At 43.3% G+C, this 22,828-nt stretch overlaps 1 protein-coding gene across 16 annotated transcripts in view; it reads right to left on the bottom strand.

Moving 5' to 3' along the window:
* LOC133616581 (ephrin type-B receptor 3-like) overlaps positions 1 to 22,828 on the bottom strand; it is a 160,716-nt gene that overhangs the window by 10,914 nt on the left and 126,974 nt on the right. Inside the window, exons 6-15 of one of the 16 annotated variants that reach the window (XM_061976019.2) lie at positions 18,134 to 18,270; positions 17,373 to 17,535; positions 16,810 to 16,918; positions 15,418 to 15,470; positions 15,074 to 15,313; positions 11,481 to 11,728; positions 10,519 to 10,734; positions 8,549 to 8,734; positions 6,660 to 6,859; positions 1,629 to 1,784 (exon numbers count right to left, since the gene is read on the bottom strand). In XM_061976019.2, the coding sequence (XP_061832003.1) occupies positions 1,629 to 1,784; positions 6,660 to 6,859; positions 8,549 to 8,734; positions 10,519 to 10,734; positions 11,481 to 11,728; positions 15,074 to 15,313; positions 15,418 to 15,470; positions 16,810 to 16,918; positions 17,373 to 17,535; positions 18,134 to 18,270 (1,708 nt within the window). The remainder of the gene's footprint in view (positions 1 to 1,628; positions 1,785 to 6,659; positions 6,860 to 8,548; positions 8,735 to 10,518; positions 10,735 to 11,480; positions 11,729 to 15,073; positions 15,314 to 15,417; positions 15,471 to 16,809; positions 16,919 to 17,372; positions 17,536 to 18,133; positions 18,271 to 22,828) is intronic. The other 15 variants (XM_061976024.2, XM_061976023.2, XM_061976025.2 and 12 more) reach the window with 15 other exon arrangements.

Here is a 22,828-nt window from a genome sequence, read left to right as displayed (position 1 = left end):
CCACACCCGTGGCCGGGGGCTCGTAACAGGGGTCACTCCGCGCGCTCCGCCCGCGCAGCTTACCTGCCCGCCACCCCTGTTGCCGGGGGCGCGTAACAGGGGTCACTCCGCGCGCAGTGCGCTCACGAAAGGGGTGGGGCTCACCCTGGTTGATATAGACAGCAGGACGGTGGCCATGGAAGTCGGAACCCGCTAAGGAGTGTGTAACAACCCACCTGCCGAATCAACTAGCCCTGAAAATGGATGGCGCTGGAGCGTCGGGCCCATACCCGGCCGTCGCCGGCAGCGAGACGCGCTTGGAGGTGCGCTCAGCGCGGCTCCCATATGATTGCGCACTGGTATGCGTCTGGGTCGTGACAGCGTGGCACGCGAATGTCTGTGCTGCATTGGATCAGTCTCCTTTCTTTAACAGGCAAAAGCTTTATAACCTCACTGCCTTGCATCGTCTATATTAGATATATAACAACGGGCGGGTGCGGGCGGATGCGGTTCTGATTAAATGTTACATCGGGTGGACGGCGGATGGTTGACGACTTTCTGATGCGGTTGCGGATGAAATAATTGCCTATCCGCGCATCTCTACTGAGTAGGCTAGTAGGTTTGCACTGTCTTTCTCTGCGCATGTGGCGTTCCTCCGTTTTAGCACTTAATAGCGGGCAGTGAATCCTGCAATCCATAAAATAGCGTGTACTATTAGTGGGTGTGTTGCGTGTGATCTACTTAGACCGCGTGTACAATTAAAAAGCGGAGACCGCCTTGTTTAAATGCAGATTTTGCGTGTACTATACGGGCTTTCACCACGTAGTAACTCAGTCATTTACTGCACATTCATGCAGCCTGGTTATCTAAAGCAGTGTTTTTCAACCTTTTTTGAGCCAAGGCAAATTTTTTTTATTGGAAAAATCCGGAGGCTTACCACCAGCAGAACACATAAAAACATGAAACTCAGCAGTCGATATTGACAGTAGAAAGTCGTTCTCGCAATTGTTGGATATGAATTTAAACCATAACCAGCCATGCATCGCAATAGCTTTTGTCTCAAAGTAGGTGTACTGTCACCACCTGTCACATCACGCTATAACTTATTTTGAGTTTTTTGGTGTTTTCCTGTGTCGTGTTTTAGTTCTTGTCTTGCGCTCCTATTTTGTTGTTGATTGTCATGTGCGGATGTATTTTGTGGACGCCGTCTGCTCCACACGCTGTAAGTCTTTGCTGTCGTCCAGCATTCTGTTTTTGTTCACTTTGCAGCCAGCTCAGTTTTAGCTTCGTTTAGCATAGTCATCCCTAAGCTTCAATGCCTTTTTGTTTATTTTCGATTTAAGCATTAGATACCTTTTTACCTGCGTAGTGTGATCACGACAAACCATGTTCCCGACATCTACAAAGCAATTAGCTACCTGCTGCCACCTACTGATATGAAAGAGTATTACACGGTTACTCTGCCGAGCTCTAGACAGCACAGACACTCAACAACGGCACATTTGCGGATTATAATTACTGGTTTGCAAAATACGATTTTTAACCCAATTCGGTGGAATTACAAAATCTCCCACGGCACACCAGACTGTATCTAGTGTGCCGTGGCACAGTGGTTGGAAAACCCCTGATCTAAAAGCGCCTCCACTCACTCTGCTGTCATCTGAGCAACCAGGTCAAAGGACGCGAATCCGGCGTTGATGAAATTCTCATGGTAGCGGCTCATCTTGATGGCGTCCAGCCAGTCTCCCACGGTGGTGAACGTGGTGTAGTCTGGCACGCAGCGGTCAAGCAAGGGTTGGGATACCCTGCGTGGTGGAAAGGAGGGAGTGGAGAGAAAGAGAGAGGGTTAAGGTGGTTACTCCATTGCCTCTATAGGCCAGCCTATCGCCCCCCAGAACGCCTCCCCTGCTGAGCGCCACCTCACCACCTCTCCTCCTCTCTCCTCTCCTCTCCTCTCCGCCACATGTAAGGGGTCGTGCATGTGTGTGTGGAGATGGAGCTAGGTTGGTGTCAATGTGTTGACTATGGAGAGACTGGCTGGAGGTTTGGTTGGCGGATGGCAAGGCAAACTATCAAATCTAGACTTTGGGCAACACACAGTCGTGGTCAAAAGTTTACATACTCTTGTAAATCTTCCAATTCATTGCAGACCTGCTTTTTGGTGGTTCTCGATTGACTCTTGATCATCCTGACCAATTTTCTCTCAGCAACAGGTGATAGCTTGCGTTTTCTTCCTGATCGTGGCAGTTACAAAACTGTGCCATGCACTTTATGCTTTTGAACAATTGTCTGCACAGTTGCTCTTGGGACCTTAAGCTGCTCCAAGTGGCTTTCCTGGCTTGTTCAAGTCAATGATTAGTTTTTTTTTTTAGATCTGTGCTGAGTTCCTTAGACTTTCGCGTTTGTAACCGAGTCTAATGACTGCATCACATGAGCCCTATTTAAATGGGCTCAGAGAAGTCAACAGGTGTCATCAATCATAGTCACTCACATGAAGTTAAGAGGCCATGCATTGCCATGAAGCTAATTTGATTTGATTGTGACTTTTCTACATCCCCAAAATTGATAATGTATGTTGCTTTTGACCCAGCATATGTGGTCACATTTTCAGTAGACCCATAAATTCATAAAAGAACCAAACAGACAGTAGGTATTTTTTTTAGAATGGAAGAAAGAAAAAAACATGGAGAGGCCACCTACTTAGTGGGATTCTTCTGGGTTAGGCTACATTAGAACGTTAGAAAGCTGGTGTGATATGGAAAGCAATCCACTTTTTATGAATTGGACTACACAAAAATATCCATGATCTGTACTTAGGACACGATACACCTATAAAAATAGAGCAAACTATTGATTAACCACGTCCATTTTTCCGGAAATACATTTGATTGATTGATTGATTGAGACTTTTAGTAGATTGCACAGTACAGTACATATTTCGTACAATTGACCACTAAATGGTAACACCCGAGTAAGTTTTTCAACTTGTTTAAGTCGGGGTCCACGTTAAATTAATTCATGGTATTTGACCAGGTTTGGTGCATGTTAGTGAAAAATAGGACGGACTCCTTATTCTACCCTTTACCCTTGGTCTTTGACCTTCGCCCTCGGTTTTGAGCGTTCACGTTCAACAAGTGGTGTCCCGATTCTCCTGTAAGGTTAAGGTAACTGCTAAGCCAAGGGGCATATAGCCCTCGGAATGAGTTGTTGTAACCAAGTGTTATGAAAAGCACATAATTGTAAGTAATTACATTTCATATATTAAATTAATTTTACATGTTTTTATTCTAAAAACATTTGTCATACAAGCTAGCTAACGCTGCTTGTAGTTAGTAAACTACAATGTCAGAGTCGTAGCAAACAGACTTCACTACAATTTACGACATTTCATAAATAGTAAATCAACTGTCATAATCTACATTAGCCATGTTTACGATGTTTTTATTTTAAAATCGCCAATCATACGGGCTAGCTAACGCGGCTGTAGCTCGTGAACTACAATGTCAGACTAGCAGCAAACGGACTTCACTACAATTTACTACATTTTATGAATGGCTTAACAGTAGCGATGTCCGATAATATCGGCCTGCCAATATAATCGGCCGATAAATGCTTTAAAATGTAATATCGGAAATTATCGGTATCGTTTTTTTTATTATCAGTATCATTTGTTTTGTTTGTTTGTTTGTTTTTTTATTAAATCGACATAAAAAAACACAAGATACACTTACAATTAGTGCACCAACCCAAAAACCTCCCTCCCCCATTCCCTCATTCACACAAAAGGGTTGTTTCTTTCTGTTATTAATATTCCGGTTCCTACATTATATATCAATATATATCAATACAGTCTGCAAGGGATACAGTCCGTAAGCACACACAATTGTGCATGCTGCTGGTCCACTAATAGTACTAACCTTTAACAGTTAATTTTACTCATTTTCATTAATTACTAGTTTCTATGTAACTGTTTTTATATTGTTTTACTTTCTTTTTTATTCAAGAAAATGTTTTTCATTTATTTATCTTATTTTTATTGTATTAATTTAAAAAAAAAAATCTTATCTTCACCATATCTGGTTGTACAAATTAGGCATAATAATGTGTTAATTCCACCACTGCATATATTGGTTGATATCGGTATCGGTAATTAAAGAGTTGGACAATATCGGAATATCGGATATCGGCAAAAAGCCATTATCGGACATCCCTAGTTATGATGTTAGTTAATTACGAACATGCATACGATTACTATATGATACATGACGTCGTTACAGTTACTCATTACAGCGTGTCCGAAAATACATCGGGGAAAAAGTAGAGATTATTATGAATTTTTAAAAAAAGGACCTTATCTTCACCATACCTGGTTGTCCAAATTAGGCATAATAATGTGTTAATTCCACGACTGTATATATCGGTATCGGTTTATATTGGTATCGGTAATTAAGAGTTGGACAATATCGGAATATCAGATATCGGCAAAAAAGCCATTATCGGACATCCCTACTTAACAGCTAAACTACTTTCAGAATTTACATTAGTCATGTTTACAATGTTTTATATTCAAACCGCTCGTCATGAGGGCTTAGCTAGCACTACTGTTAGCTACATACAGCTACACTGCTACATATAGCTTCTGAATACTGTGATGTTTGCTTTTTAGTAGCTTAGTATTCGTCTAATAACTGACGTAATGTATTTTTACTTCCGTGACTCTTTGTTTCAAGAAGTGAGAGGAAAATTGGTATTCAGCCTAAGATTCAGCTGCAGTCAAAAGGTGATAAGCATATCCGTAGTTTTTAAGGTGATGTCATGCATTATCTTGAAGATGATGTTTTGTCTTACAGTGTATGACTAAATTAGTGTGTAATCACTAAGTGCTTTGTAAAAAAAAAAAAACAGAATGGAAGATGAGATGAATCGTCCCACATATGCTGTAAGAATTTTTGTGTTTAGTAACAACAAATCAATGTTTCAGAAATGAGCCAGAATTTGGTTGGTTTGGATGAATGCAGTCACGATTTCGGGTTCCATTGGCATTAAAACGGATGCCATACCAGTAAGTGCATTATTTCTGCTGATATACAGTATTGTATTGTTGGGTTGCATTATCCTAAGGACCGTTTTTAAGAACATCTCCAAGACCCTTTGCTGTTCAGAACTGCTGATAGAGGGGCCACCTTGGAAGTTTAATAAAAGTGCAACAGCTCATAGAGAATTGGATCAGATGAAGAATAGACGTGGGAGAGAGGAGTTAGATGGAGGTGGGTGAGGCGAGAGGAAAAGACCAAGAGGGCAACCAGAGAGAAAGAGCACTACTGTATCCCCTCCGTTCTGCTCTGTTGATCCCTGTCATGCTTTTTGATGGCATTAGATTAATTAACAATTAAAAGAAGAATGAAGAAAGAGGGGAGAAAAAAGGGAAAACGCTGGAGCTAATAACGATGATACAGAGGCTCCATTGAGTGGTGCAGATGGAGTGATTTTTAATAAGAGCTATGCTTCGGAGCTCAAGGCCTCGGGCCGTCGTTAAAGCCAGACTATGGCCCCTCTTTAATGGGGTATTGTTGGCTCCTTCATCTCTAAAGCTTTCTTCAGAAAGTTTCTGGGGGCATGCGAGCATTAGGAGCATAATAGAAACACTGGTTAATGTCCTTGTCTTTCCAGTAGTCCTAACTATGTGAAACTATACAGTGCATCTCTGTGTACTTTTTAGGGCTGCAAAACCGTCTGAATTGGGATTGTATGTTTGTAAATCATAAAAAAAGGCAACGGTTGAAAGAAAAACAATAAAGTAGCCAATGTCCTGTAAACCAGTGACTAGCATCACAGACAGTATTGCTCATTACTTTGAACACCAACGACGCAGTGTGCAATCATGTCAAACGTCACACGTGGCATCATCCAAATAACTTTGATCCCAAACTATGTTAGCTAGCCTCCAGCTACCCTTCAATGCCAAACAGGACGACCATCCATCCCTATTGCGGATTCGTCGGCAGGAGGCCACCTCTCTGCTGGCCCGTTTAAAATCTTGTTAGTGACTAATTAAAAGGCGCTCCCATCTCCTTTTTGCATCGCTTTAATCGAGCTAATTAACCGCAAGCCTAATCTTCTAAGAACGGCGCTCCAGTGGCCAACCGAGACCCTGGTTCCTCCCCCAGAGCACAACCCTGGATTGTCTGCAATCCTCCCTCAAGACAAAAATACCCTGATGAAGGGACAAGATAGGTAGGTCACCCTTTCCCCAATTCCAATCACTCAAACTCCTCCGTCTCCTATCCTTCAAACTCTTTCCAAGAAAGAGCCTGTGGGTAAAGGCAGTGCTGCTAAATGTCAGTGAGGTATGAATGAACTCTCCCAGTAAAAAAAAGGGTTGAAATTTAGATAAACATACTGGTCTGAATTACATTCCTCAAAATAGGGTAGGCATTCAGAATTTAAGTTGGGTTGTTGTATTGTAAATAATTGCACTAAGAAGATTATAGTGTGGTAAATCTGGCTCATGCCTACACAGTACTACACATCTGGGCAACTGGTCATTACTTTAATGGTCATCAATCATTTATGACATGATGCCAATCCAGTAAATAGGTACATGAAAATATGTCCTTTTCCAGAGTTCATGTTAAAGCTAATATTCACATTTGTATCTATCTAGCCATCATCCGACTTACCCTGTGGACTGTGCGCTGTTAGTGACCACCTTGAGGCTGGCGGCGTTGCGGATTAGTTTATCCAAGGTGGCGACGATCTGGGTGAATTTGGGCCGCAGGTTGCGCTCTTTCACCCAGCAGTCTAACATGAGCTGGTGTAGAGCTGTGGGGCAGTCCATAGGTGGGGGTAGTCGATAGTCCTGCTCCACGGCATTTATCACCTGTGACACGATACAAAGAAGTGACCGTCACCTATGAGTACTTTGTAGATGTGGAAGACGGACACCAAGTCAGGTCAATCTGAATGATAAATTAGTAAACTGGCGAAAATGAGAAAGAAAACTCTACAACAGGGGTGTCAAACCTACGACCCGCGAACAGGTTTTATCCGGCCTGGGTGATGAGTTTGCAAAGTATTCAAATGAGCTGCTTTTTTTATAATGAAAGAAACTGCTATTCTAAATGTGTCCACTGGATGTCACAATATAAATTATGTTAGGCAAGCAAACGGTTTATACCAAGCAAGAGGTACACAGTAAAGGGTGACTGTGGCTCATGCTCTTCGACCCACATGAAACTTGAAACCATCCATCCATCCATCTTCTTCCGCTTATCCGAGGTCGGGTCGCAGGGTAAGCAGCCTAAGCAGGGAAGCCCAGACTTCCCTCTCCCCAGCCACTTCGTCCAGCTCCTCCCGGGGGATCCCGAGGCGTTCCCAGGCCAGCCGGGAGACATAGTCTTCCCAACGTGTCCTGGGTCTTCCCTGTGGCCTCCTACTGGTCGGACGTGCCCTAAACACCTCCCGAGGGAGGCGATCGGGTGGCATCCTGACCAGATGCCCGAACCACCTCATCTGGCTCCTTTCGATGTGGAGGAGCAGCGGCTTTACTTTGAGCTCCCCCCGGATGACAGAGCTTCTCACCCTATCTCTAAGGGAGAGCCCTGCCACCCGGCGGAGGAAACTCATTTCGGCCACTTGTACCCGTGATCTTGTCCTTTCGGTCATAACCCAAAGCTCATGACCATAGGTGAGGATGGGAACGTAGATCGACCGGTAAATTGAGAGCTTTGCCTTCCGGCTCAGCTCCTTCTTCACCACAACGGATCGATACAGCGTCCGCATTACTGAAGATGCCGCACCGATCCGCCTGTCGATCTCACGATCCACTCTTCCCTCACTCGTGAACAAGACTCCGAGGTACTTGAACTCCTCCACTTAGGGCAGGGTCTCCTCCCCAACCCGAAGATGGCATTCCACCCTTTTTCCGGGCGAGAACCATGGACTCGGACTTGGAGGTGCTGATTCTCATCCCAGTCGCTTCACACTCGGCTGTGAACCGATCCAGCGAGAGCTGAAGATCCTGGCCAGATGAAGCCATCAGGACCACATCATCTGCAAAAAGCAGAGACCTAATCCTGCAGCCACCAAACTTGAAACCTGCCGTTTTATGTCTTCTGCTTCGAACACATCGTCATTTAGCACCCAAAATGTCTCTTTCAAACACGAGAAAAGTGAACTTAACCCTTTTGAATAGTTTTTAGCTCAGTTTCTTACTGACAGTTAGCTCTGGAATGAGGTATTTGATACCTAGAAGAGTTTACATGTTGTGTTTTTTGTGCAATCCCAGAAATACTTTGACTTAAAGTTTACTCCTTGCCCTGTAGATACACTGAGATGATTGTGTTTTTGAATCTGCACCAATTTCCTCAGAATTTTCAACAAAATTGAAGTGTTTTGTCCAGAGGATTATTTGTGACTTGTGCCTTTTCATAGTCTTTATTTTTCAGTTATCATGTCATGATTTTTAGATTTTTCTTCCATGGGCTATAATGAGTTTGACACCCCTGCTCTGCAAGGTACATTAGAGCTATGAGGGTCTTTGATGCCTCTGTGCACTGTACAAACTTACGTCCTGATTGCTCATGTCCCAGTACGGCCTCTCTCCGTACGACATGACTTCCCACATGACAATGCCGTAGCTCCACACGTCACTGGCCGAGGTGAACTTCCTGTAGGCAATCGCCTCGGGTGCCGTCCATCGGATAGGGATCTTGCCCCCCTGTGGATATGCGAATGAGTAGGTGAGCATGAAATACTGGAGGGATGGAGCACAAACACAGAGTCACACACATACAAGAGGGGAAAGAGAGTGTGAGAAAAACACAAGTTTGAGGAAACATCGATGCAACACAACACAAAGGGTGTATGACGTACAACGCACACGAGGTTAGTAGCATGGTTACAAAACAATGATATGTAGCAATGTATGAGGTTAGGATAGCAATAGTATTAAATGTGCTCCATACTTCTAAATGTCAGCAAAACATGTATTGATTAGATGAACAAAACTGTTTTTATGATGGTAGTTTCTTGTTATTGATCTAGTTGTGCCTTTTCTGTTGTAAACCAAATAATCCAGGCTACTTCAATACATTTAGTAGAAAACTGGCTTTTGAAATACATATTTTTTCAGTGAATTTTGTAAACAGATATGCACTCGTACTAATTCCTCAAAAAGCCAACGGTTTTGTGGACTGTCGGTGCAGGGTTTGTAACTTTTCAGGACGACGCATGCCGTACAATGATGTAAAACAGTACATGAGAGCATGTTGTGCAATGTATTTTCCGCACTATAAGGCGCACCTAAAAACCTCCAATTTTCTCAAAAGCTGACAGTGCGCCTTATAATCCGGTGCGCTTTATATATGGACCAATATTGAGCCACAACAGGTCTCGCAACTACGGGATGCATAACGTAACCCCAGCCTCTACTGTAGCGTCTATTCTGTGCGCCTTATAATGCGGTGCGCCTTATATATGAACAACGTTTTAAAATAGGCCATTCATTGAAGGTTCGCCTTATAGTCCGGTGCGCCTTATAGTGCGGAAAATACGGTAAGTACATTTTATTCATAACGCCCTTTTCACAGATAAAATCACAAAGATCTGTACAAAACATCGGTGAAGTAAAACAACGATTCAATTCAAAACAACAGGGGCAACATCATAAAAAGGATACAAAGTGAATTAGAATGGATAGTTAAAAGGTACATTAACTAAAAGCTTTACTAAAAAGAGAAGTTTTCAAATGTTTCTTAAAAGTTTCAACGCAGTCAAGATCACGAAGGGACTGGTGCAAGTTGTTCCAGAGTCTGGGAGATATAGCCTGGAATGCCAGGTCTCCACGGGTTTTAAAACGACTTTTCGGGATCTTTAGAAGACCCTGGCCTGAAGACCAAAGGCTGCGCCCTGAAGAATAGGGACATAACAAATCAGTGATGCACTGAGGGGCACCACCATGCAACGCACGGAATGTTAGGACAAAAATTTTAAAACTCAATGCGGAATTTAACGGGAAGCCAATGAAGACTGGATAAAACGGGGGTGATGTGGGCTGTTCTGGGTGCACCGGTCATTTTGTACAGTCTGAAGTCTCTTTAGCGTTGACTTGTTGAAAAGGGTGAAAAGAGAATTGCAATAGTCAATGCGAGACGAAAATGAACGCGTGAATGATCATTTCGAGATCCAATTTTGACAGTAAATTTCTCACTTTAGAAATACTTCTGAGATGATAAAAACAGTTTTTGGTCAGTTGACGACAGTGACCTTCCAAAGACATTGACTGATCAAACAATGTGTTTGCCCTGCTGGTGCTGCTGCTACCCGAAGTAAACAACAAAAAAACAGTTTAAACATTTAAACGTTACATTGCTTTTTTTTTTTTGGTTTAAACATGCAAACTTGGAGGTGTTGCTTTTGGAGTCCGAGTTATAGTTTATTTACGAATACAATTGTTGCCTTATTTGAAAATGCAGCACCTTTAACAATTGATATCCAACACAAGTACGTACACAAACACAGAGTTTTAACCTGACTTACCAGTGAGCTCGTGTAGGTGGGATCCGTCGGGTCATCCTCGAGGAAACGGGATAGACCGAAGTCGGACACCTTGCAAACCAGGTTACTGTTGACCAGAATGTTACGGGCTGCCAAGTCTCTGTGCACGTAGTTCATATCTGACAGGTATTTCATGCCTGCTGCAATGCCACGCAGCATGCCAACGAGCTGGATCACTGTGAACTGCCCGTCGTTGAGCTGGCAAAAGAAAATAACAGGATGGCGCGGGTGAATAGGGCTATAGAACAAGGCCCAGTGTTCCAAGCAAGCTACACCATCCATCCATCCATTTTCTACCGCTTATTCCCTTTGGGGTCGCGGGGGGCTCTGGAGCCTATCTCAGCTACAATCGGGCGGAAGGCGGGGTACACCCTGGACAAGTCGCCACCTCATCGCAGGGCCAACACAGATAGACAGACAACATTCACACTCACATTCACACACTAAGGCCAATTTTTTTAGTGTTGCCAATCAACCTATCCCCAGGTGCATGTCTTTGGAGGTGGGAGGAAGCCGGAGTACCCGGAGGGAACCCACGCAGTCACGGGGAGGACATGCAAACTCCACACAGAAAGATCCCGAGCCCGGGATTGAGCCCAAGACTACTCAGGACCTTCGTATTGTGAGGCAGATGCACTAACCCCTCTTCCACCAAGCTACACTTGCTTCCATATTACACGATTTAAATAAATAACAGAAATATCAAAGCTCGGGAATCATTTGGTGATTTAACCCCCAATTCCAACCCTTGATGCTGAGTGCCAAGCAGGGAGGCAATGGGTCCCATTTTCATAGTCTTTGGTATTACTCGGCCGGGGTTTGAACTCACTAGCCTCCAGTCTCAGGGCGGACACTCTCACCACAGGCCACTGAGCTGGTTCAAACTGCGGCAAATAGGTCCATGCGAATCCCTTCTTACTGTAATAACGCAAGTGTGTCCTCACCCTTAAGAACGAGTCCAGTGCTCCATTCTCCATGAACTCGGTCACAATCATCACCGGTCGGCTCTTGGTGACCACGCCCTCCAAGCGAATAATATTGGGGTGGTCAAACTGCCCCATGATGGATGCCTCGGAGAGGAAGTCTCTCCTCTGCCGGTCGGTGTATCCCACTTTGAGAGTCTTGATGGCAACGATGATCTCTCGGCGGCCAGGCAGCTTGAGGCGACCGCGGCACACCTCTCCAAACTCTCCTGCGAGAGCCCAGGTCGGAACGGCCAAGGAGAAGTGGCAAAGACGGAGAGGAGGAATGGACAAATAGAGAGACAAAGGGAGGGGGGGTAGAGGCATGATGGAACAGTGGAGGAGAGTGGGGGCAGAGAGGGCAGAGGGAACAATTAACTGGTTAGAACCAAGGAGCAAGGGAAGGGTAGCAGGTGTGGGACAGGGGGAACTGCACAAAAAAAGCCAGGACTCTAGGCCATAGTCAAAGGATGGTGGTGATGGAGGAGTGATTATGTGCCAATAAACTAAAGCGGGTGAAGCATAATATGAGCTGATGCAGAGATATAAATAATTGCATGTGATGGTGATAGGAGTGGATGGGGGGGGAGGGTAATTAGGAAAGGTAACATTGACTCTGGCAAGTGGAGCTATGCTTTGAAGGAGTCGGAGTAGTAGGCACAAGAGGAGGACATAGGCGGGGACAGAAGTTTGGGGGCTCTCGGGGAAGTGGATGCTTTACGTTTTGAGTCTACACCAAGCGTGTGCACAGGTGCGAGAGAAATTCATGGCGGCCACAGTGATTTGTGTCGACAGTGGTGCAGATGTGAGGAAAGTTGAGGGAGGGGGCCAGGGAAGGGCAGGAACGTAGGGATGGATCAGCGGGGAGAGGAGAGGGGACACGGAAGAAATGGGGTTGTCACTGCGAATGCTGGGAAGCCACAGGTTTCATGTAGTAGCCTCAGCAGCAGAAGAGCTGTAGTAGTAGGAGTAGTAGTAGTAGCAGTAGTAATGGTAGTAGCAGAAGCAGTAGCAGAGACTCCTTCCTTTGCCATCACAACGTCCTCCATTTTGGCTCAGAATATTGCTAGAACTAAAGCTCACTCGGAAGTCCTGCAGCTTTTTGAGCAGAGATATAACTATAGAATTAATGTCAAACAGATGTAATATTTTTTTTACCATTTACACAACGACAACATCAAAAGTGGTTCTAAAGACAAGAACTAACCAGACTGAGGAAGAAGTATTATGTGCAAGGATCGTATGTCAACAAAAGTTAGAAAGTAGCTTGGAAGAATATATTCTCAAGTTACTTTTTTAAGACTCAACAAATGTTGTCCACTATTTGCAGTATAAAGTTCACAAAGCATTATTACTGTAGGGGAGTCTTGGGGAAATGTAAGTCGATGCTACCCTGTAACTAAACAGAGGGCCCTGGAGATGGCACAAAGACCGTACTAATTCCACAAGCTCTAAGAATCTAACTTTTCATCTTTTAAAAATCTCACATTTCAAATACATGCCTTCTAAAGACTTACACGGTTTGACTTGTTTGTTGTTTTGTTATACTCATTTACAAGAGATCGTTTCTTTGTCCTTGCACAGCAACTCTCCTGTTTTGTGGGATGGTTTCACAAAGATGACTTTTAGGAAAGATCAGATGCTCCTTGAAACCCAGCGTTGCGGACAACACGAAGACTACTTTATTTTATGGTCACATCAGTGTAAATTACAAAAGTATGTGTCACAGTGAGTGTTACTCATACTTTGGTTGCTGTCTTTGAAACAAGATAACCTTATTAAGGAGTCAGAGGAAGAGAAGTGAAGACTGTTTTAAAACTGACATTTTGGTGTTTTTTTGGGCAGACATTTTTCATGTTACTGAATTTTGGGGGCTTCTCAACCGACTTAAAGGGGTCATATTATGCAAAACCCACTTTTTTGCTTCTTGGCAAAGATTCTTGTGATTGGGATCCCCATAAATTGAGATGTTGTTGATATATTTACGAAACAATTTTGCACAGATTTGCGACGCTACTGTGTGGAACAATTTCCGTTGTGGATCAAGTCTTAAGTCTAAGTCTAAGTTTACCAAACATTTAACATCAGCAGATATCTCCATACATATTCTCCCCTCTCCCCTCAGGCAGGAGACTACGGTCCATCCAGACCCACACCTCCCGCCACCTGAACAGTTTTTTCCCCTCGGCCATCAGGCACATGAACAATAACTCCTAACAGTAGCTCCTTTGAATTCCTTCTACGGTAAGTCTATAACAAGATCTGATAGCTCAGTTACAGCTCTTGTTATTACCAAATCTGTGTTATGTGTTTTATGTTGCACGATTGCACCAAGAAAAATTCCTAGTTTGTGAACCCGTTCTCAAACAATGGCAATACAACTATTCTGATTCTAATTCTGACATGGTAGAGGTTTTAAGAGATAGTCTGCGCAAATCTACCATTTCTATTTTCCTTAGCAGTAGAGTCGTTCAAACAAAAATATATCCACGGTGTGAACCAAAGACTGAAAATGCTCTGTTATTGGTTGTATTAACCAGCACAGGTCACTACACAAACTTCCAGCCGCTTATGAATGAGTAAAAAGTGCCTGCTTAACTTTAGTGTTTCATGGCAATGTACCTACTCAGCGTTTTGGAAGTGGCACCCAGTGAGAATTGCTGCCGGACATGAAGTATAAAGCCTGGCTAAGAAATCAGTCTTGGTCCGAGGATAATATACAAAAGGATTTACCCAAATTACATTTAATCCCGTAGACTGTTCCTAAAATTTATGGCAATGGTGGCTCCAATGTAGCAGTTAGTCCAGTAAAAGTAGATTAAAATATTTAATGATACGTTAGTTTAACCAGACTACATGAATAGATGAATAGAGAGGCGGACATTATAGTACCCTGAGCTTGTATACTTATAGATGTATGGACTGAAAGACATTGAAAGAGAAAGCTAACAAACTAACCTTTGACATGCTTTCATCTCCTCGGTTCTGAAGTTTTTTCTTCTTTGCTTCCCTTTCAGTGCGGGTCAGACTCTAACTCATTCATATATGGGAGAATGCTAAAATCCTCCACTGTTGCCATTTCCACTAAAAAGTAGCATACGGTTCTAAATTGTATTTGTCGGTACAGAAGTGTACTGCTAAAACGAGGCATGGAGGGGTTCAAATGCATCCGGACCCGCCTTTCAAAACTAACATTCTATGTTATGTAGACCACAAGGAAGGATATTAGATCTAGATTAAAAATCATAATACGACCCCCTTAAAATAACCTGGTATGAGAAAGGCTGTACGTGAAAGTGTTCTACCAAATAATGAGCATCATCAAAAATGTACTTTGTAAGGACTGCCGTGGATTAGAATTTGGATCACAGCTCTTTGTGAAACCAGTCCCAAGATTGGGTTCAACACAAATAGAGATCTACTCTAAACATTACGTGAGGAACAAGGTGCTAGGACTGTGAATCATGTTTAACCAAATACTTGTATTTAGCTGGGAAAAATCTGTATACGACTAGAGAAGAATTTCTAAAAAAGTGACAAGTGATGTGGAAGAGAAGGATGGGGGAAGGGCATACCGATGAATTGAGTGAAAGTACCGCTTGGTGTGAAGTCCTCTAACGGTATGGCCTGGAGGTGACTAGCAGTCTTCCCCCTGTAGCTCAGGAGCTTTGGTGGGTTACCTGCGCCGATGACCTCCTCGATCTTCACGCAGGAGACGTCAATCTCTTTGGCAAACTCCCTCACGGCTTCATTGGGATCCTCGTAGGTGAAGGGATCAATGTAGACCTTCATTCCCGGGGTGACTATAGGGGATTCAGTGGCAAGAACAGGAAAGTGAATCTCTGTTGTCAAGTTCGAGATCCACAACATAACAGGAACGTTTCCGTCCATCGGCGAGTGTGGCGACACAGGTACTTACTGTACTGCTGCAGTTTCTCTGTATATTCGGACTCTGAACCATTCCTTTGCTTTCTGTTGGAAGAAAACAAAAGTAACTTAGAAGATCCGGGCAACAGGAAGTTGAAGATACCGTGACCGTGACATGACGCAGATTCAGCAGCTTAACCATACATAGCACTGGAAACAAGGGAAACTACATCAGTGCTCTACTAAATAAGAAATTCACAACCATGTCTGAAACAGCAAGTTCACTCTGTGTACCATCAGCATGAGCAGCTTAGACAGACTCAAACGGTTGGCCTTCCGTTTCCTGCAAATATCAAACTGTTTTATTCGCGTTGTCTCTTAGTTTCTCCTCAGATGCTCACTCTCTGTCTGTCGTTCTGCACATTCCTTCCATTTTTTCCCATTTGTACTCGGGGAGTTAGGAGGGTGGATACAAATATGATGGCATCGCGAGGGGGCTGGGTTTTTGAAATTGCATGTTAATGCGCTTCCTTTGTTGTCTAAGCAGTAACCGGGGCAATAATACCCGATGGTGATTTGCATCTTATTTCAAATTCTAATTTGGTTCCGGAATATGCCGAAGCCCTGCGTTTCTGTTATTATTTTCTCTGTGTTCTTCTGTGGCAGCAGTCTAAGCAGTGGTTAAGCCGAGACCCTACGAGAGACACAATGAAACGGTGTGAAAATAGAAGAGAGCGGGGAGGCAGGAGGGAGGAGTGGAGGAGGAGACAGGGAGATTATTATTCATTGTACCATGACCGATGCCCACGCTTGTCAGCCGCTGCCTAAGCAGGCTTGTGAAGGGAACCGGGTGGGCGCCAGTCAGTAGTGGGTGCCAACCTTTCACACGTGTGTGTGTGTATATACACAAATGTGGCTGTTTGCTCGACAAATAAGTTTCATAAGGACAAACAAATACGGTTCACCCCAAATGATGTTTTAACTTTGTGAAATGTGTGAACAGCAGCTTTTGTCCTCTCAATAACTGGACCCTCCAGACAAGGGCACACCTGGGGTCTTTGTGGTGAGGAAACGGCACAGCCAATGCTGAGCTTGGAGCACAAGCCTATCAGACCTAACAGCTGCTCCGTCGTGCTGAGTCCAGTGTGAAAAGTAACGTTTTACCCAAAGCTGTTTACTATTCACAGTTTCACAAGGCTGTCTGGCATTCAGCGGCCTCACAGGTGGCACACGGCAATCCGCCGAGGCAGTTCTGGTGTGGTTTAGAGGACATGTAAACAATGTTGACCTTTAAAGCTATCTGTTTATTCAAGTTGATTTGAATATATCCTCCACAACATGCCTTGAAGGCCCGGCAATACTTTAAACTCCCCGATCTGTTTATCCATTTTCTTTACACATTCATAGGTACCTTTTTTCAGTGTCACAAAGATGTTATTATTACCTGAGGCAGACAATAGCGATGACCACAACGGCGATGATGAAGACGAAGACGGCAGTAGCCGATCCAACAATGAGGGGTAGCTGCTCTTGCCACATTTTGGGTGGGTCGGCTGAAGGATTAATGAGAAGAGAGAGATGCTCAGCAAACTTGTAATCCAAACTGGGTAAAGTGCACAAGGTCGGTTTGTACAGTTTGCCTGTCACGCTTACGCATGGATTGCATTGCAAAAGGAGCCCTTGAGTAAAATTGTCTCTCTGTGTTCTTGAGACTGTATCCGACTGAAGTACCAACCACATTTAATAACATGACCATAGTCAGCCTTAGAATGTCCTTTTAATCACAAGCAGCAATTCCAAGGATGGTACCTTGACTGATTGCTCGGGAGTAGATTTTCATCCTTCACCTACAAGGATTTGGGTTCTTTTCGCATGGAAAATAGGTGTAGCATCATCAGGCTCTCTAAGCTTCTGAGCCATCGTTATGTTCAAAAGCATTTTTCAAATAACTATCATGGGGGTTTCACTGCTAAGCCCCATAATGACACAAGTCTGAGAGAGACGTACTTTGCAGGTTGGTGCTGAAGTCCGCCGGGCTGCTGTAACGACCGTAACCGGCGACTGTCCGTGCACGGACCTGCACCACGTAAGGCGTACCCGCCTTGAGACCTTCAATGCGGGCGTTGCTCCGTTGGGCCGTCATTGTATGAGCGATGGCTTCACCCTGATCCTGCAGATGGACACAGTCAGTGATGAGAACACTACAACACGGGCCGTACAAGACCCCCGGGTTGTCTCATTAATCATCATCTCGCTGCGATAGCTGCTGTTTCTATCATGGCTGACCAATTTCACGTTGTTAACTGGTGACAATAGGATGAAAAAGCAAGACATAGAAATGGTGGGACGCGTTATAGCTGGTTTGTTAATCCGATGGGACAAGGGCAAGACAACAAAACGGCAGATACACACTGAATGCCTTTGTTTACTCCCCAAGGCACATCGTCACAGTTCTGTGCACTCCGGAAGACTACTTTGTAATGGACGGATGGAGAGACGACGAGGGGTATGTGGATGGCAAGGGGAGGTGTAGAAATGTAGAATCAGGGGTGTACAGAATGGCAAGATGGTGAATTCTCAAGCAGTGAGAGAAAGAAAGAGGGGAATAATTCGAGGAGGATTACACAAACAAAGATCGGGAATGGGGCCTCGCCTCTCTGCAACCATGTGTTTATCAGCAGTGGTATTGTTTTCCTCATTTTACAAATGCTCAAATGACACAGTGACCGCGAGTGTCAGTGAAATTGAATCGAATTACGAGGACTTACATTTCTGCTCACCTTCTCATGGTACTTAATCTCATAATCCAGAATAATTCCGTTGGGTTTTTCTGGAGGCAGCCAGGACAGGCTCATGGTGCTCGCTGTGGCCGCCATCAGGTGAACCGTGGGTACTGCAGAAGGAGCTGCACAAAGCAACAAAACAAAATTAGACAAAATTATTTTTTTTTTGGTATAAATTATTAGATTACAAAGCAAAGTGGTAAACCCACTGTAATTTTCTGAGAGATTCGCAGTGAAACCTACAACCTTTCGTGTAAATGTGGACAACCCGTGGACCGTCATATTACACGGTGCATAGTCAAAGAAACACACACTTCAGTAAAAAAAAAAACATGCTGCTATTCCACCCACCTGACTTTCCAGGCTTTTTGTGCCTTTTCAAGCTAAGAGTTGTCTGCTTCTGTCGCTCTTTCCTCTCTACCCCAGTTCTGGTCTTGTCTGACTCTGACTCACGCTCTCCTACTCTCAGGCCTGTTTCATAACTCCAACTGTCTTACTTCTAGTGCTCGCTAATATTCTAATACTACACATGCTAAATGTTGCTGAGCAGACCCATCTCTAGCAGACAAGCGTCCTTAAGAACAGCAGCACATTTCCAGCCTTCACAATAACAGTGCTGTGTGCAACATAGGGTTGTACGGTATACCGGTATTAGTATAGTACCGCGATACTAATGAATCATATTTGGTACTACACTGGTCGACAAATAAAGTGAGTTTCTTACAAGTATCATCCCTGCAGGACGAGGAATAGCTAAACATGCTTCACTGAATTACCATGAATTGATTAATGTGGACCCCGACTTAAACAAGTTGGAAAACTTATTCGGGTGTTACCATTTAGTGGTCAATTGTACGGAATATGTACTGTACTGTGCAATCTACTAATAAAAGTCTCAATCAATCTCAATCAATCAATCAAACTACACACCGTAGCTCACCGGCTTCAAAATGTAAACAAACACCATTGGTGGATCTACACCTGACATCCCCTGTAATGATACCAAGTACAAGAGCATATCTAGTCGATACTACTATGATTACGTCTATTTTTTGGCATCATAACATCTTCTTTTGTTTAAAAAAAAATTATATTATGTTTATAAACTCAGGAAATACGTCCCTGGACACATGAGGACTTTGAATATGACCAATGTATGATCATGCAACGACTTGGTATCGGATTGATACCCAAATGTGTGGTGTCATCCAAAACTAATGTAAAGATTCCATACAGAAGAATACATTATTATTACATTTTAACAGAAGTGTAGATAGAACATGTTAAAAGAGAAAGTGAGCAGATATTAACAGTAAATGAACAAATAGATTAATAATTAATTTTCTACCACTTGTCTTTAATAATGTTGACACAATAGAATGATAAATGACACAATATGTTACTGCATATGTCAGCAGACTAATTAGGAGTCTTTGTTTGCTTACTTACTAATAAAAGACAACTTGTATGTTCACTATTTTCTTTAAGGACAAACTTGCAATAAGAAACATATGTTTAATGTACCCTAAGATTTTTTGTTAAAATGAAGCAAATAATGCAATTTTTTTTGTGGCGCCCTTTATTTAGAAAAGTGCCGAAAAGTATCTCAATATTTTTGGTACCGGTACCAAAATGTTGGTATCGGGACAACACTAGCGCTGTGCTGACAAAGTAAAGGTTTCAAAAAAGTACCATCGACGTCCCTTATGTGGGCTCTGATGTCGTTGTGGCTTGTACAGCCCTTTGAGACTTTTGTGATTTAGGGCTATATAAATAAACATTGATTGATTGATTGATTGACCATACATTTTGTACTGACAACACCCATTGGTGCATTTATGTTACACAATTATTACACTTTGGCCTAAAATACAGGTCATCCTTACATCAATACATGTAAGGATGTTTGCATTTAAATCATTGATATTTCATTAGATTGTATTTATGACACACGGTGAACAAAAACTAATTCTCCAAAAATGTAACATTTGAACAGACTTCAAAAGACCCTAAACATTTCTCTTTATCTTCCCCAACACTCCACCCCTGCAGGCTTTCTCCATTCTTGTTCAAACTTTTCCATCCCCGTTTTTTTTCTTTGATCCCCGACCCCTTACATTTTTTTTCCTTCTCCAAATCCAGCTTGTGTCTGAGACCTGACATCCTTCTGTTCTTCTTCTTCCCCCCCTCCCCTGCAAGCCCACCCTATTCCAGACCTCCACCACACCCCTCTCTCTCTCTCTCTCAGAAGACAATGGTTCCGGAGTAGATCCCCTGGTTACTCCAGCCAGGGGATTAGGCTCCGTCCTTGAGGGGCAGATGTAGAAGTAACTATGGAGGGGGCCCCCAGGGCTTATCACCACCCTAGTATTTATTTTGCTTCTTAAAGTTGAATGCACATGTGGGGAAAGTCTTGGAACTACAGCAGGGGATAATCTAATCACAGATGATGCTCTCTTGCCCCTTTCCTCCTGGTCTAATGTGACCCAGGCTTTTCCCCATGAATTGACACTGGGGGTCTGTCATCCTAGCGCTGCACCCCTCATAAAAACAATGAGGGCCTATCATGAGGCACTGTCGAGCCTTGGGGTCCCAGATCCACAAAGGGACTACATTTCTTTAGCATCTTTCAGGAGAGCCGGCGCCACAAGGGTAAAGGACAAGGCCACGGTGCGAAGATGACGAGGGGGGGATGGACCCACGGATAATCCTCTACGTTGTTTAAACCGAGACCGAGCAAATTTAACAAAGCGAACCAGAGCCCAACTTAAGAGGCATGCAGTGAGAACCATAACAAAAGCCTTTTTTTTTGTACACATAGGCTGTGAAACATCATCATAAAAACAGAGTCCGCAAAGGTACATAAAATAGTAGAGCAGGGGTCGTCAACATTGTCCAGACCAAGGACCTCCAAACTAATGCAGAGAGGATTGTGTCCAATTTAGTTTAGTTTAGTAAAAATACAGAACATTACACACAGCGCTCAAAAATCTATCAAAATGTTTTAGTACCACTTTGGTAAGCTATGAGGCCGCACCGCTTGATGTATTGTCGAGTATTATTATGGTGTGTGTATAAGGTAAGACATTATCTGCCGTTTTGTTTTGCAATATTATTCAAAAGCAACTTTTCTTGCCTTCTGGTACCTGTTGTGTATTTGGGATCTGCATAAATCCTGAAAAATTGCGCGTGTCCGCCTTTGTAGTTCGAGCCGACACTTCGTCTTTTTCTCTATCTTCTTGTTATGTGACGTTCATCTTCCGCTGTTGTCATTTCTAATATAAAGTAGTGTAAAGTTCTTACTTATATATGTCAGTAAACTTGCAATGAAAGAGCTAAAACATACCGGTGTAGTGAGTATACATTATTCACCCGAGGAACTTTAGTTAGAGAGTTCCAGTCAGACGTTTTTTCACGGGCCTTGTTGTTGTTGCTCCGTTATTGATTGAAGTAAAGTCTGAATGTCATTAAAACAGTTAGCTCCATCTTTTGACACTTCTTCCACTCCCGTCCTTGCACGCTACACCGCTACATTTTTATCATCTCAGAAATATTTCTTAAGTGAGAAATTTGTTTTCAAAATTGGATCTCGAAATGATCATTCACACGTTAATTTTGTCTCGTATTGACTGTTGCAATTCTCTTTTCACTTTTTTCAATAAGTCAACGCTAAAGAGACTTCAGACTGTACCGGTGCACCCAGAACAGCCCATATCACACCCGTTTTATCCAGTCTTCATTGGCTTCCCGTTAAATTCCGCATTGAGTTTAAGATTTTAGTCCTGACATTCCGTGCGTTGCATGATGGGATGCAACATTTTGACCAAAGAACCACCATTACATGTTATGTAGACCAGTGGTCCCCAGCCACCGGACAGGGGCCCGGTACCGGTCCGTGACGCATTTGCTACCGGGCCGCACAGAAACAATAATTAACTAACGCATTTCCTCCAACTTAACTTTCGCCTGTCCCATTAAACACTAATAAGCTTGTTAATAGATGTATATTACTCCTTTGTTACAGTACTTGGGACAATGCGCATTAATGGACATATAAAATGTTAATTTAATGAATTAATGTCTCTTCTTCGTTCTTCTGCTTCGTCTCTGTTATGTTTTTGGACATTACTACTTGCCGTAGTTTTGAAGCAATGCATGATGGATGTTGTGTGTCAGTGTATTAACGTGCCGGCTGGAATAAACACACGCTGAGAAATAGCTCCGTGCCTGCCTACTTTATGGGTTATAGATAAACCTATGGATAACAAAGACATATATAGTAGTCTCCTTTTCAGGCACGGCCCCAATATTGTTGTACGGGTGGAAATCGGGAGACATTCAGGAGAATGGTTGCCCTGGGAGATTTTCGGGAGGGGCACTGAAATTCGGGAGGCTCCCGGGAAAATCGGGAGGGTTGGCAAGTATGCATTAAACCGGTCCCTGGTGGAAAAACGTTTGGGGAACCACAAGGAAGTGCTTTCCATTTAGAAAAAAATTATAATAATATGACTCCTTTAATGCAGCCTATAATCCACTGAACAATCTTTTTTCATATATAAGGCGCGCGCCTTATATATGAAAAAAGATCAAAAATAGACCATTCATCGGCAGTGCGCCTTATACATGAAAAAAGATCAAAATTTGACCATTCATCGGCAGTGCGCCTTATAATCCGGTGTG

The sequence above is a fragment of the Nerophis lumbriciformis genome, linkage group LG14 (assembly GCF_033978685.3).
Source record: "Nerophis lumbriciformis linkage group LG14, RoL_Nlum_v2.1, whole genome shotgun sequence".
NCBI classification, from domain to species: domain Eukaryota; kingdom Metazoa; phylum Chordata; class Actinopteri; order Syngnathiformes; family Syngnathidae; genus Nerophis; species Nerophis lumbriciformis.
Note: the sequence above shows the minus strand (reverse complement) of the source record. Positions and strands in the feature narration are given on the sequence as shown.